Consider the following 15,632-nt stretch of genomic DNA (forward strand, 5'->3'; position numbering starts at 1 on the left):
CATTGTCCAGGGGCCTACAAGGCTCTTAAGATGGCACTGATTCTATGCACTATATATGCACCTTACTCCCACACCTTCTTGTATTTGTATTATTGTACAGTACCACAGTTCATAATCGCTATAGGCACTTTATATTTATTATTGATTTATTATTTATTTATTACACTCAAGTCACTTTGTATGATCATCATATATATTCATTGAGTTTTTATATATATATAAGGAAAGCATTTTGCAATGATAATGAAGAGTTTTTTTAAATTTATTTATTTGATTAATTAACTTGGCGTGTACACCAACATCAGTTTAGAGAGTGTGACTGCACTGATTACACACAATATCCCTGAAGCGCACTATTCACCCCAACAATATACATATTACCAGACCGGTCTCTCCTATAGGGTGAGTCACAAGTGATCTGTTTCATACGAGTCATCCATTCACTGAAAAGAATCGCTTCAAAAGAACGATTCCTTCATGAACTGGACATCACTGCTTTTATTGAGAATTGTTAGACGGACAATCTGTTTATATTACAGGCTGGCTGGTCACTGTGCTGGGAAATCTTCTGTTTGTGATGTGTAGGAGGATGTCACCCCTCACCCCTCCCAATGCATTCCTCTCCGGAGTCAGAGACTTTCACTTTCATTTCTCTTCTACTGTCAGCGATGGCGTCTGCAGATCTGAGAGCTGAGCTGGAATGTTCCGTCTGTCTGAACATTTATACAGATCCTGTAACCCTGAGATGTGGTCACAACTTCTGCCGGGTCTGTATTGATGGTGTGCTGGATACACAGGAGGGGTCTGGAGGATATTCCTGTCCTGAATGCAGAGAGAAGTTTCCGGATCGTCCTGCACTGCAGACGAATACAACACTGCGTAACATAGCAGAGACTTTCCTGTCTGCTCAGCCAGATCGGGAGGAGTGCGGGGTCTTCTGTACTCACTGTGTGGACTCTCCTGTACCTGCTGTTAGATCCTGTCTACACTGTGAGGTTTCTCTTTGTGATAAACACCTGAGAGTCCACAAAAAGTCCCCAGAACACATCTTATGTGACCCCACCTTGTCCATGGAGAGCCGGAAATACTCCGTCCATAAGAAGATCCTGGAGTATTACTGCACTGAGGATGAGACCTGTGTCTGTATATCTTGTTCTATGATTGGAGGACATAAAGGACATGAGATGGAGTCACTGGAAGAGGCTTCTGAGAAGAAGAAGGAGACACTGAGGAATGTTCTGAAGAAACTTCTGACAAAGAGAGAGGAGACGGAGGAAAGAGTCCAGAGTCTGCAGGAACACAGGAGGAAAGTAGAAGAAGAAGCAGCTGGTGACACCGAGAGAGTCACTGCCCTGTTTAGAGATCTCAGGAGACGTCTGGAAGACCTGGAGAAGAGAGTCCTGAGGGAGATCTCTGGGAGGGCAGAGCGGATCTCCATCTCCATCCGGGATCTGGAAATAAAGAAGGAGGAGCTGTCCAGGAAGATGGTGGACATTGAGGAGCTGTGTAACATGACGGATCCACTGACTGTCTTACAGGAATCAGACACAGGTGACTTGTGTGATACTGAGGATGGAGATAATGAGGACAGAGAGAGACATGAGGAACTCCTCCATGATGGAGGGGGTCTGGGTGTGGCCGGGGTCTTACACACAGGTTTATCTGATATAATAAGAGAGGTAAATGTATATTTCTATATACAGGGAGCTGCAGACATATTACTGGATGGAAACACAGCTAATAATTATCTACAGATATCAGATGACAGGAAAACTGTATCCTGGTCACATAGATACCAGCATCACCCAGAAACACCGGAGAGGTTCCAGGATTGGCCTCAGGTGATGAGCAGTCGGAGTTTCTCCTCAGGGAGACATTACTGGGATGTGGATGTCGGGGGGTCAGATGAATGGATAGTCGGGATGTGTTACCCCAGTATAGACAGGAGAGGGGAGGAGTCAGGGATTGGAGATAATAAGAAGTCCTGGGGATTGGACAGGTATAATAATAAGTATTGGGTGATACATGACAGTAAAGTGACCCCCTTACCCATCAATCTCTCCAGTAACAGAGTCAGGATAGATCTGGATTATGAGGCCGGGCAGATCTCCTTTTATGATCTGTGTGACCCGATCCGACACCTCCACACCTTCACCACCACCTTCACTGAGCCCCTCCATGCTGGGTTATATGTATGGAGAGGTTGTATAAAGATATGTGGGGGGAGGGGGGAGATGTGAGAACTCCACCCACAGTCTGGTGACATCACAGGGATGGGAGGTGGGATTGGATCATTGATCAGCCAATGATTGGAGGAAGTGGTGACTCCTGGGAGAAGTATGAGGGCTGCCATTGCAGGCCTCCTTCTGAAAATGCTAGTTCCCTGGCTGTGTGTAATGTAAGAACATATAAAGTGATGATAGTAAAGAGAAAATAAAAAATGACAGATATGATGGCGTCTGTCACTGACATGAACACCGCAGTCTTTGTTTTTCGGAGTCCCCCTGTAACTTCCTTCTTTTACCTGTTGGTTCTGCTGTTATTTCCCAACTTCCTATAACAGATCAATCTGTCCAGCAGAAGTGGCAGTTAGAGGGTTGGGACAAACCATTTACCACTGACAGGGGTGCTTACAATGATCAGCTTTTATTCATTGATGGAAAAACTTTATTCTAAAATGAGACACAAATGTTGGTGTAACGGCTTATAAAGTGTTATCTGGAGTTCTGCTTTCATTTGTTAGTCACTTATGTAAAGTCCATCTAAATCTACGAATCCATCCAACACCCCCCTCTCCAGACAATGCTGCTGTCCAAGGGGGTCTACATTGCCCCTCCCCCATAGATAGAGGAGCCACCCTAAGACAGGAAGTGTGTTACTGGCAGGATCACCATGGGGAAAATAAAGGGGAAAAACAGAAGACTAATGCAGCCACCACATCTAAGGATTGGTAAGATCCAATATATCTTATTTTTGTTTTTGGGTTTTATTCCACTTTGACTCTCCAACCCGGAACAAGCATGCTGGGAATAAGAATCAGAGAAGTGTCAGAATTCCTTATATCTATACTTGTTCCGGGTCAGAGACTGAGACAGTATCAGCATGACAGCCAGGGAACTAGCATTCTCACAAGGAGAGTTCATCAATGGCAGCCCCCATGATTCTCCCATGACAGCCAGGGAACTAGCATTCTCACAAGGAGAGTAATGGTAACAATGGCAGCCCCCATCAGCCAGGAAACTAGCATTCTCACAAGGAGAGTAATGGTAACAATGGCCGCCCCCATGATTCTCCCATGACAGCCAGGGAACTAGCATTCTCACAAGGAGAGTAATGGTAACAATGGCAGCCCCCATGATTCTCCCATGACCGGTGCCCTTTATATATAATAAATGTGATTTATGATGATCTCCTTCCAGGGACAGTCCCGGGATTTGGAGGATTCTCCCGGGAAATGTTGCTGATTTTATGAAAAATTCTCCATATTTTTCTATTATGATTTATATTACAGAGTCAGTTCACCTTCATGGTAATAATAATCGGTGACGGATATTTTATTCCTCATTTTCCTCTATCGATGTCGGCAGTTTTCAGTCCTGGAAATTCACGTCTTCATTAAATCTTTGCTTGGATATAAAATAAAAATCTGTAAAATTCCAGAAATAAATCTGGAGATCTGTGTCTGGGATTATTGTTTTTGGATGCGCTGCTTGGCATAATGGTGTCACCGAAAGAAAAATGTCCCTGTGTCTATGGTGTCACCGAAAGAAAAAAGGTCCCTGTGTCTATGGTGTCACCAAAGAAAAACGTCCCTATGTCTACGGTGTCACCAAAGAAAAATGTCCCTGTGTCTACGGTGTCACCATAGAAAAATGTCCTTGTGTCTATGGTGTCACCGAAAGAAAAATGTCCCTGTGTCTACGGTGTCACCATAGAAAAATGTCCTTGTGTCTATGGTGTCACCGAAAGAAAAATTTCCCTGTGTCTATGGTGTCACCATAGAAAAATGTCCCTGTGTCTATGGTGTCACCGAAAGAAAAATGTCCCTGTGTCTATGGTGTCACCGAAAGAAAAAAGGCCCTGTGTCTATGGTGTCACCGAAAGAAAAAAGGCCCTGTGTCTATGGTGTCACCGAAAGAAAAAAGGTCCCTATGTCTACGGTGTCACCAAAGAAAAATGTCCGTGTGTCTATGGTGTCACCGAAAGAAAAATGTCCCTGTGTCTATGGTGTCACCGAAAGAAAAATGTCCCTGTGTCTATGGTGTCAACGAAAGAAAAATGTCCCTGTGTCTATGGTGTCACCGAAAGAAAAATGTCCCTGTGTCTATGGTGCCACCAAATGAAAAATGTTCCTGTGTCTATGGTGTCACCGAAAGAAAATGTCTGAGGGAGGGGCATGTTGAGAGGATGGGGGAGGGGCACTGGTTAGGAGATGATTATCTTTGTGGAGGCCCAGAAGAAGGGAGGTGTGGCCTGGCAGTGGGCGGTATTCTGGCTGTAGAAGATGGTGGGGGGGGAGGATCTCTCCCCAATGGGTGACTTCCATCTGAGCTGACATTACAATATAACTTCCTCCCCTCCCCCAATGTAATAAGATGATTCACCTCACACAGGACGCAGTGATGTCACTCACACTTCTATCTGTATAGAGGGGGGAGGGGTCACACTTCTATCTGTATAGAGGGGGGAGGGGTTGGTCAGCAGACATCTCCTCACAGGATTATATCTGGGGGGGAGGGGAGTGTCAGGCCTCCTCAGCCAATCACAAGAGAGGGTCTTAGATAGTGAAAAACCTGAGGGGACGGGTGTGAGGAGTGACAGCCAATCACAGAAGTGTAGGTGAGACGTGGGAACACCTGAGGAGAAAGCGGTGAGGTGAGTGACAGAACTCCACAGCCAATCACAGGTGGGCACAGTGAGGCAGGATTACCTAAAAGGGCAGCTGTGAGGTGACTGACAGGAATTCTCAGCCAATCACAGGAGAGGAGCTGGAAGGCGGGACAACCTGAGGTAATAGCTGTGAGGTGACTGACAGGAATTCTCAGCCAATCACAGGAGAGGAGCTGGAAGGCGGGAAAACCTGAGGTAACAGCTGTGAGGTGACTGAGAGGAATTCTCAGCCAATCACAGGAGAGGAGCTGGAAGGAGGGAAAACCTGAGGTAACAGCTGTGAGGGGAGTGACAGGAATTCTCAGCCAATCACAGGAGAGGAGCTGGAAGGAGGGAAAACCTGAGGTAACAGCTGTGAGGTGACTGACAGGAATTCTCAGCCAATCACAGGAGAGGAGCTGGAAGGAGGGAAAACCTGAGGTAACAGCTGTGAGATGACTGACAGGAATTCTCAGCCAATCACAAGGAGAGGAGCTGGAAGGAGGGAAAACCTGAGGTAACAGCTGTGAGGGGAGTGACAGGAATTCTCAGCCAATCACAGGAGAGGAGCTGGAAGGAGGGAAAACCTGAGGTAACAGCTGTGAGGGGAGATAAGTTATAAGTAATAAGAGTTTATAACCAATCCCTGATCCCCCCAGAGGAGTACAGCGGTGACACCGAACTTCTCCCACCACAGGATGGAAAAAATGAATAAAAAGTGATTTGCATATTTCCCATCCTGTGACCAATCAGAGGCTCTGATTATGGCACACCAGTCATATGATGGCGCTGTACTGCACTGGTGACCGGATGGGAAAATACAAAGTTTATTTCATTTCTTCATTTTCTCTCCTCATTCCTCTTCCTAAACCCCTCAGACTCTCTACTTTCCAGAAAGGGGGGATTTGGGGAGATTTGGGGAGATTTGGGAGGATTTGGGGTGATTGGGGGAGATTTTGGGTGGATTTGGGGATGATTTGGGGGATTTGGGTGATTTGGGGTGACTTGGGGGGATTTATAGGGATTAGGGGGAGATTTAGGGAGATTTGGGGAAATTTGGAGGGATTTGGGGGAGATTTGGGGGGATTTGGGGAGATTTGAGGGGATTTGGGGAGATTTGAGGGGATTTGGAGTGATTGGGGGAGATTTGGGGTGATTTGGGGATATTTGGGGGGATTTTGGGTTATTTGGGGTGATTTGGGGATATTTGGGGGATTTTGGGTTATTTGGAGGGATTTGGGGGGATTTGGGGAGATTTGGGATGATTTGGGGAGTTTTGGGGGTATTTGGGGTGTGAAGAAATGAGATCCAGTCGGCGGTCAGTCGGTCCGGATTGATCCATTGCTGGACACAAACCAATTATTATCCACTTATTGGGGTGATTTTTGTAGCGGAATACATTTCGGGGTAAATCTATAAAGAAATGGGATTTTATTCGATGCGTTTTATAACAGAAAGTAGAAAATATTGTTTATTCATCCCAAATGTTTGCTCTTTTTTTATTTCTATAATGAAAACCCAGAAATCTCTATTTGTGAGAGAAAAATCCTCTCCGTTTCTTTTAGGTACGGCTTTGTATAACCGCCCAATTCCCCGTTAAAGTAGCGCAGTGCTGAATAGCAAAGAAAGGTGAAGATTGATTGGTGGGATCTTCTCATGGAGCCGGCATTCACTATATCTGCTCCCCTCCCCCACACTACACACAACATGGACAGCCATTGGTTTAGTAAATATAAAGTGATAAATCCCTTTTCCCATCAGCACTATATAGCAGTCATGTGACTTCTATCAGTGTCCAGCCAAGCACTGGTTAAAGGACCCCTGACCCTCTGTCTGGACACTGCTGATTGGCCCTGTGCTGAGCATGTGCAGCCTGACTCCATAGACTCTGTGTTATCAGGGGTCAGTGGAAGATGGGGAGGATCAGAGAAGACAGGATCACAATGCAGAGAATGAGCCCTTAGGTTCCCCAGTGAGTATAAGAAGCGCGTTACTGCATATACAGACTGATTGGACTGCTGGGGGTTTAGTAACACTTTAAGGATCTGCCAGTATTTTATTGCTGTGTCCCCATGTGGATAATTCCCCACACTTCCTCTCCCAGTGACACCATCACCAGTGGAACAGGAAGTGAGGGCAAATCTCCAATCCAGACAGCAAAATAACCAATCAGATGGAAGTTCAATCATTTACTAAAAACAAATATTTTTATTACAGTGCGATTGTGTAAGGCTCGGGTCACACCGACGCATTTAGCTTCTGACTGTTTCTGCGGTGATTTTTGCATTTTGAACATGCGAGTTCTCTGCGCATTTCTCTGGATTTGTATTTTTTATGCTTTTTTTTTGGCAAAAAAATAAAATGTAAATTGTAGGAAAATGGGGGGTAAAAACGCGCTCCGTGCTTCTCTGCAGCTTCTCCATTGAAGTCTATTCAGCGTTTTCCATGTATAAAGTTCCAAAAATGCAGCGGATGAAAAAAGCGCAGATGTGAACGTCTCCCATAGGAAGCCATGTTACATGGACTGCCTTACCCAGAATTCCTCCAACTTCCTGTCTCTGTGACAACACCGGGGTCACTGACAGCAATAAAAAGCATTTAGTGGGGGAGGGGAGGTGGAAGTGACCAATCACAGAGTAGAAAGTGATCAGCACTCCAGCCAATAGATTTGACTGATTTATTGAGAAGAGTATGGGGGATGGGATTGTATTAGTAAATAGCCCCGCCCCCTATATCTCCTATAGGCTGATCTGCCGCCATTCCTCCTCCTCACAGGGTTCCCCTCCCCCACTCTATTAGAAGAAAAGCTTTAGTAATACAGAGTCATTCCCCCCTCCCCCCACATTTTCTATTGGCTGGAGTTACACCTTGGTAAGAGTTGGGGGCGGGGTTACACTATATGCGGGGGCGGGGCACAGGGGTGACATTCATTCTGGAATCCCATCCTGGGAACTATTTGGTGTCCCCTGTGGTGGGGGTGGGGGGAGGGGGCCCGTGTGACACCGCCATGGGGAATTGGGCATCGTGTAAACGCAGCCTAACAGCTAAACTTCTAAGAAACTTCCAAACCTTCCAAATAATGGAATCCCCTGATTGGAAGAATTGGAAGAACCAATCAGGATTCAGGGCGGGGTCACAGCGCATTTCTAATCTCCCATCTATTCCAATGGCCCCAACCAGTGCCGGCTACAAAAGTAGAAGATGCGGCATTTCTCTGTATGGAGCGCAGCTGGAAATCAGCATGAATCTCTCCATGATGTGTGTCAGGTAGGATTGTATGGAATTATTTGGTATATATATATATCTCACACAGGGTCCGGTCATTTGTGACATAGAAATTGTGAAGTGACTTTATATTCTATGAATGTCTTTATCTGGGGAAAGAAATGTCATTCTGTGAGGTCTCCTCCATGGGAACTTCTCACAGCGGAGACAACGGCCGCTCATTGGATAACAGGCCCGGACTGGGACAAAAAATAGGCCCGGGCATTTTAGGCTGAGCAGCCCATTTTTTTTTTTTTTTTAACAAAATGACCAATGATGAACAACTACCGGTTTCTCTATGTTAGTTATATTTAGCCTGCACACCCATGCGATCTGATTCTGCAAATCGCGCTGCGTTTTGGAAACTGATTGCGGGGTGTCGTTAACCTAACATACACTCCGCAATCTGTTTGCATGGACGGGTCGCTATTTAGATGAAGTCTGCATTTAGTGTGAACCCAGGCTAAGAGAGAACAGGTAATTTTAGGGTACATTAAAAATATATTACCCAATTTTTGGGTAAAATATAAAAGATGATTTTGTGTCAAACCTTAAGACTATGCATGCCCGAAAATAGCAACACATTTCAGTACCCTATATTTTCTATAGGCAAAGCTATTAAAGATCATAGAGGTCATCAGTTCAGAGTTACCATGAATAATGATCCAATAATTATTGCTCTCATTCCAGTGTGCAGGGTCATATATTACACGTGTAGTAAAATCAAGGTTTTTGTTCACAGGCGCCCCCAAAATTTGTATGTAGTTTCGTATGGTGGTGGTGGGGATAGGGGTGACATCAGTGGTGGTGGGGATAGGGGTGACATCAGTGGTGGTGGGGATAGGGGTGACATCAGTGGCAGTGGTGGTGGGGATAGGGGTTACATCAGTGGCAGTGGGAATAGGAATGACATCAGTGGCAGTGGGAATAGGAATGACATCAGTGGCAGTGGGAATAGGAATAATCAGTGGCAGTGGGGATTGCGATGACATCAGTGGCAGTGGTGGGGATAGGGGTTACATCAGTGGCAGTGGTGGGGATAGGGGTTACATCAGTGGCAGTGGGGATAGGGGTTACATCATTGGTGGTGGGGATAGGGGTTGCATCAGTGGCAGTGGTGGTGGGGATAGGGGTTACATCAGTGGCAGTGGGAATAGGAATGACATCAGTGGCAGTGGGGATTGCGATGACATCAGTGGCAGTGGTGGGGATAGGGATGACATCAGTGGTGGTGGTGGTGGGGATAGCGTTGACATCAGTGGTGGTTGGGATAGAGATAACATCAGTGGGATTAGTGGTAAGGATAGGGATAACATCAGTGGCAGTGGTGGTGGGGATAAGGATGACATCAGTGGCAGTGGTGGTGGGGATAGGAATGACAATGTTCACTGCCACTGATGTCATCCCTATCCTCACCACCATTGCCACTGATGTCATCCCTATCCCCACCTCCCCACCACCACCGCTACTGATGCTATCCCTATCCCCCCCATCACCACTGCCTCATGGGAGGGGTGGAGATCAGACAGAGGGATGGCCGTGGGAGGGATGTGATCAGGCAGAGGGATGGCGGTGGGAGAGATGGGATCAGGCAGAGGGATGGCGGTGGGAGGGATGGGATCAGGAAGAGGGATGGTGGTGGGAGGGATGGGATGAGGCAGAGGGATGGCGGGGGGATGGGTGGGATGAGGCAGAGCAGAGGGATGGCGGTGGGATGGGATGAGGCAGAGCAGAGGGATGGATGGGATGAGGCAGAGCAGAGGGATGGCGGTGGGATGAATGGGATGAGGCACAGCAGAGGGATGGCGGTGGGATGGATGGGATGAGGCACAGCATAGGGATGGCGGTGGGATGGATGTGATGAGGCACAGCAGAGGGATGGCGGTTGGATGGATGGGATGAGGCACAGCAGAGGGATGGCGGTGGGATGGATGTGATGAGGCAGAGCAGAGGGTTGGAGGTGGGATGGATGGGATGAGGCAGAGCAGAGGGTTGGATGTGGGATGGATGGGGTGAGGCAGAGCAGAGGGTTGGAGGTGGGATGGATGGGATGAGGCAGAGCAGAGGGGTGGAGGTGGGATGAGGCAGAGCAGAAGGTTGGAGGTGGGATGGATGGGATGAGGAAGAGCAGAGGGTTGGAGATGGGATGAGGCAGAGCAGAGGGTTGGAGGTGGGATGGATGGGATGAGGCAGAGCAGAGGGGTGGAGGTGGGATGGATGGAATGAGGCAGAGCAGAGGGTTGGAGGTGGGATGGATGGGATGAGCCAGAGCAGAGGGTTGGAGGTGGGATGGATGGGATGAGGCAGAGCAGAGGGGTGGAGGTGGGATGAATGGAATGAGGCAGAGCAGAGGGGTGGAGGTGGGATGGATGGGATGAGGCAGAGCAGAGGGGTGGAGATGGGATGAGGCAGAGCAGAGGGGTGGAGGTGGGATGGATGGGATGAGGCAGAGCAGAGGGTTGGAGGTGGGATGGATGGGATGAGGCAGAGCAGAGGGTTGGAGGTGGGATGGATGGGATGAGGCAGAGCAGAGGGGTGGAGGTGGGATGAATGGAATGAGGCAGAGCAGAGGGGTGGAGGTGGGATGGATGGGATGAGGCAGAGCAGAGGGGTGGAGATGGGATGAGGCAGAGCAGAGGGGTGGAGGTGGGATGGATGGGATGAGGCAGAGCAGAGGGTTGGAGGTGGGATGGATGGGATGAGGCAGAGCAGAGGGGTGGAGGTGGGATGGATGGGATGAGGCAGAGCAGAGGGTTGGAGGTGGGATGGATGGGATGAGGCACAGCAGAGGGTTGGAGGTGGGATGGATGGGATGAGGCACAGCAGAGGGTTGGAGGTGGGATGGATGGGATGAGGCACAGCAGAGGGTTGGAGGTGGGATGGATGGGATGAGGCACAGCAGAGGGTTGGAGGTGGGATGGATGGGATGAGGCAGAGCAGAGGGTTGGAGATGGGATGAGGCAGAGCAGAGGGTTGGAGGTGGGATGGATGGGATGAGGCAGAGCAGAGGGGTGGAGGTGGGATGGATGGAATGAGGCAGAGCAGAGGGGTGGAGGTGGGATGGATGGGATGAGGCAGAGCAGAGGGTTGGAGGTGGGATGGATGGGATGAGGCAGAGCAGAGGGGTGGAGGTGGGATGGATGGAATGAGGCAGAGCAGAGGGGTGGAGGTGGGATGGATGGGATGAGGCAGAGCAGAGGGTTGGAGGTGGGATGGATGGGATGAGGCAGAGCAGAGGGGTGGAGGTGGGATGGATGGAATGAGGCAGAGCAGAGGGTTGGAGGTGGGATGGATGGGATGAGGCACAGCAGAGGGTTGTAGGTGGGATGGATGGGATGAGGCACAGCAGAGGGTTGGAGGTGGGATGGATGGGATGAGGCACAGCAGAGGGTTGGAGGTGGGATGGATGGGATGAGGCACAGCAGAGGGTTGGAGGTGGGATGGATGGGATGAGGCAGAGCAGAGGGTTGGAGATGGGATGAGGCAGAGCAGAGGGTTGGAGGTGGGATGGATGGGATGAGGCAGAGCAGAGGGGTGGAGGTGGGATGGATGGAATGAGGCATAGCAGAGGGGTGGAGGTGGGATGGATGGGATGAGGCAGAGCAGAGGGTTGGAGGTGGGATGGATGGGATGAGGCAGAGCAGAGGGGTGGAGGTGGGATGGATGGAATGAGGCAGAGCAGAGGGGTGGAGGTGGGATGGATGGGATGAGGCAGAGCAGAGGGGTGGAGGTGGGATGGATGGGATGAGGCAGAGCAGAGGGTTGGAGGTGGGATGGATGGGATGAGGCACAGCAGAGGGTTGGAGGTGGGATGGATGGGATGAGGCACAGCAGAGGGTTGGAGGTGGGATGGATGGGATGAGGCACAGCAGAGGGTTGGAGGTGGGATGGATGGGATGAGGCACAGCAGAGGGTTGGAGGTGGGATGGATGGGATGAGGCACAGCAGAGGGTTGGAGGTGGGATGGATGTGATGAGGCACAGCAGAGGGTTGGAGGTGGGATGGATGAGATGAGGCACAGAGGTGGGATGGAGGTGGGATGGATGAGATGAGGCACTGAGGTGGGATGGATGAGATGAGGCACTGAGGTGGGATGGATGAGATGAGGCACAGAGGTGGGATGGATGAGATGAGGCACAGAGGTGGGATGGAGGTGGGATGGATGAGATGAGGCACTGAGGTGGGATGGATGAGATGAGGCACTGAGGTGGGATGGATGAGATGAGGCACAGAGGTGGGATGGAGGTGGGATGGATGAGATGAGGCACTGAGGTGGGATGGATGAGATGAGGCATGGAGGTGGGATGGATGAGATTAGGCACTGAGGTGGGATGGATGAGATGAGGCACAGAAGTGGGATGGAGGTGGGATGGATGAGATGAGGCAATGAGGTGGGATGGAGGTGGGATGGATGAGATGAGGCACTGAGGTGGGATGGATGAGATGAGGCACTGAGGTGGAATGGATGAGATGAGGCACTGAGGTGGGATGGATGAGATGAGGCACAGAGGTGGGATGGAGGTGGGATGGATGAGATGAGGCACTGAGGTGGGATGGATGAGATGAGGCACTGAGGTGGGATGGATGAGATGAGGCACTGAGGTGGGATGGATGAGATGAGGCACAGAGGTGGGATGGAGGTGGGATGGATGAGATGAGGCACTGAGGTGGGATGGATGAGATGAGGCACTGAGGTGGGATGGATGAGATGAGGCACTGAGGTGGGATGGATGAGATGAGGCACTGAGGTGGGATGGATGAGATGAGGCACTGAGGTGGGATGGATGTGATGAGGCACAGAGGTGGGATGGATGAGATGAGGCACTGAGGTGGGATGGATGTGATGAGGCACTGAGGTGGGATGGATGAGATGAGGCACTGAGGTGGGATGGATGTGATGAGGCACTGAGGTGGGATGGATGAGATGAGGCACGGAGGTGGGATGGATGTGATGAGGCACTGAGGTGGGATGGATGAGATGAGGCACTGAGGTGGGATGGATGAGATGAGGCACTGAGGTGGGATGGATGAGATGAGGCACTGAGGTGGGATGGATGAGATGAGGCACTGAGGTGGGATGGATGTGATGAGGCACTGAGGTGGGATGGATGAGATGAGGCACTGAGGTGGGATGGATGTGATGAGGCACTGAGGTGGGATGGATGAGATGAGGCACGGAGGTGGGATGGATGTGATGAGGCACTGAGGTGGGATGGATGAGATGAGGCACTGAGGTGGGATGGATGAGATGAGGCACTGAGGTGGGATGGATGAGATGAGGCACTGAGGTGGGATGGATGTGATGAGGCACTGAGGTGGGATGGATGAGATGAGGCACTGAGGTGGGATGGATGAGATGAGGCACTGAGGTGGGATGGATGAGATGAGGCACTGAGGTGGGATGGATGAGATGAGGCACTGAGGTGGGATGGATGTGATGAGGCACTGAGGTGGGATGGATGAGATGAGGCACTGAGGTGGGATGGATGAGATGAGGCACTGAGGTGGGATGGATGAGATGAGACACTGAGGTGGGATGGATGAGATGAGGCACTGAGGTGGGATGGATGTGATGAGGCACTGAGGTGGGATGGATGAGATGAGGCACTGAGGTGGGATGGATGTGATGAGGCACTGAGGTGGGATGGATGAGATGAGGCACTGAGGTGGGATGGATGTGATGAGGCACTGAGGTGGGATGGATGAGATGAGACACTGAGGTGGGATGGATGAGATGAGGCACTGAGGTGGGATGGATGTGATGAGGCACTGAGGTGGGATGGATGAGATGAGGCACTGAGGTGGGATGGATGTGATGAGGCACAGAGGTGGGATGGATGAGATGAGGCACTGAGGTGGGATGGATGAGATGAGGCACTGAGGTGGGATGGATGTGATGAGGCACAGAGGTGGGATGGATGAGATGAGGCACTGAGGTGGGATGGATGAGATGAGGCACTGAGGTGGGATGGATGTGATGAGGCACTGAGGTGGGATGGATGTGATGAGGCACAGAGGTTGGATGGATGAGATGAGGCACTGAGGTGGGATGGATGTGATGAGGCACTGAGGTGGGATGGATGAGATGAGGCACTGAGGTGGGATGGATGTGATGAGGCACTGAGGTGGGATGGATGTGATGAGGCACTGAGGTGGGATGGATGTGATGAGGCACTGAGGTGGGATGGATGAGATGAGGCACTGAGGTGGGATGGATGAGATGAGACACTGAGGTGGGATGGATGAGATGAGGCACTGAGGTGGGATGGATGAGATGAGACACTGAGGTGGGATGGATGAGATGAGGCACTGAGGTGGGATGGATGTGATGAGGCACTGAGGTGGGATGGATGAGATGAGGCACTGAGGTGGGATGGATGTGATGAGGCAGAGCAGAGTGTCTTGTAAAGAGTAGTAGAGTGTTTGTGTTGTACCCTTTCTTCCTTACCTTGCAGAGTTGCAGCAGGCCTTGGGTGCCGGTGTCTTCAGTGCGGCTGCACAGTGTTCCCGCCAGGTCCGGATCAAGCAGAAGGGGTCCCCTCGCCTCTAGCTCCACCCCCTTCACAGCCAGTCCTCCCCCTCCAGTCCTGAGCTTAACTACGCTGGATGGCGATGGCTGCGCCTGCGGAGCCGGCCGCAGTGAGCGCAGCCCGGCGGCTGCCAGCCTAGGACTAGTGACAGTACACAGTGACGGTGCAGTGACATACCCGGCCGGCCGGCCAGAAGAATATGCGGCCGGCCGGCCGCGGAGAGGCCAGCTCGGGATGGGACTCGGAGGGAGGGACACTGTCTGGGACTGGCACACAAAATTACATGCGCCCGGAGGTCGGCCCACCGGGCATGTGCCCGCTCTGCCCTATGGTCAGTCCGGCCCTGTTGGATAACGAGATTTCTTTATTCTCCATAATTCTACCTCAATATAAAATGGAAGGAAAACTCTGAGAACATCGGATCTCACTGGGGAAAAATCATGCTGGATATCTATACTGGTATGGACTGGGTAATGTGTTAGGATCTATACTGGTATGGACTGGGTAATGTGTTAGGATCTATACTGGTATGGACTGGGTAATGTGTTAAGATCTATACTGGTATGGACTGGGTAATGTTAGGATCTATACTGGTATGGACTGGGTAATGTTAGGATCTATACTGGTATGGACTGGGTAATGTTGGGATCTATACTGGTATGGACTGGGTAATGTTAGGATCTATACTGGTATGGACTGGGTAATGTTAGGATCTATACTGGTATGGACTGGGTAATGTGTTAGGATCTATACTGGTATGGACTGGGTAATGTGTTAGGATCTATACTGGTATGGACTTGGTAATGTGTTAGGATCTATACTGGTATGGATTGGGTAATGTGTTAGGATCTATACTGGTATGGACTGGGTAATGTGTTAGGATCTATACTGGTATGGATTGGGTAATGTATTAGGATCTATACTGGTATGGATTGGGTAATGTGTTAGGATCTATACTGGTATGGACTG

General features: G+C 50.1%; 2 protein-coding genes across 4 annotated transcripts in view; one reads left to right on the forward strand and one right to left on the reverse strand.

Annotated features, from left to right (window-relative positions):
* LOC309553410 (phospholipid scramblase 1-like) overlaps positions 1–15,632 on the reverse strand; it is an 814,575-nt gene that overhangs the window by 148,515 nt on the left and 650,428 nt on the right. The gene's annotated exons all lie outside the window — the stretch shown is intronic.
* Positions 654–2,336, forward strand: LOC309553406 (E3 ubiquitin-protein ligase TRIM39-like). The gene has a single exon (XM_082254587.1). It carries the CDS (start codon positions 669–671, stop codon positions 2,238–2,240), a length of 1,572 nt encoding a protein of 523 aa, XP_082110713.1. The 5' UTR covers positions 654–668; the 3' UTR covers positions 2,241–2,336.

The sequence above is a fragment of the Pelophylax lessonae genome (assembly GCF_965119305.1).
Source record: "Pelophylax lessonae genome assembly, chromosome: 4".
NCBI classification, from domain to species: Eukaryota; Metazoa; Chordata; class Amphibia; order Anura; family Ranidae; genus Pelophylax; species Pelophylax lessonae.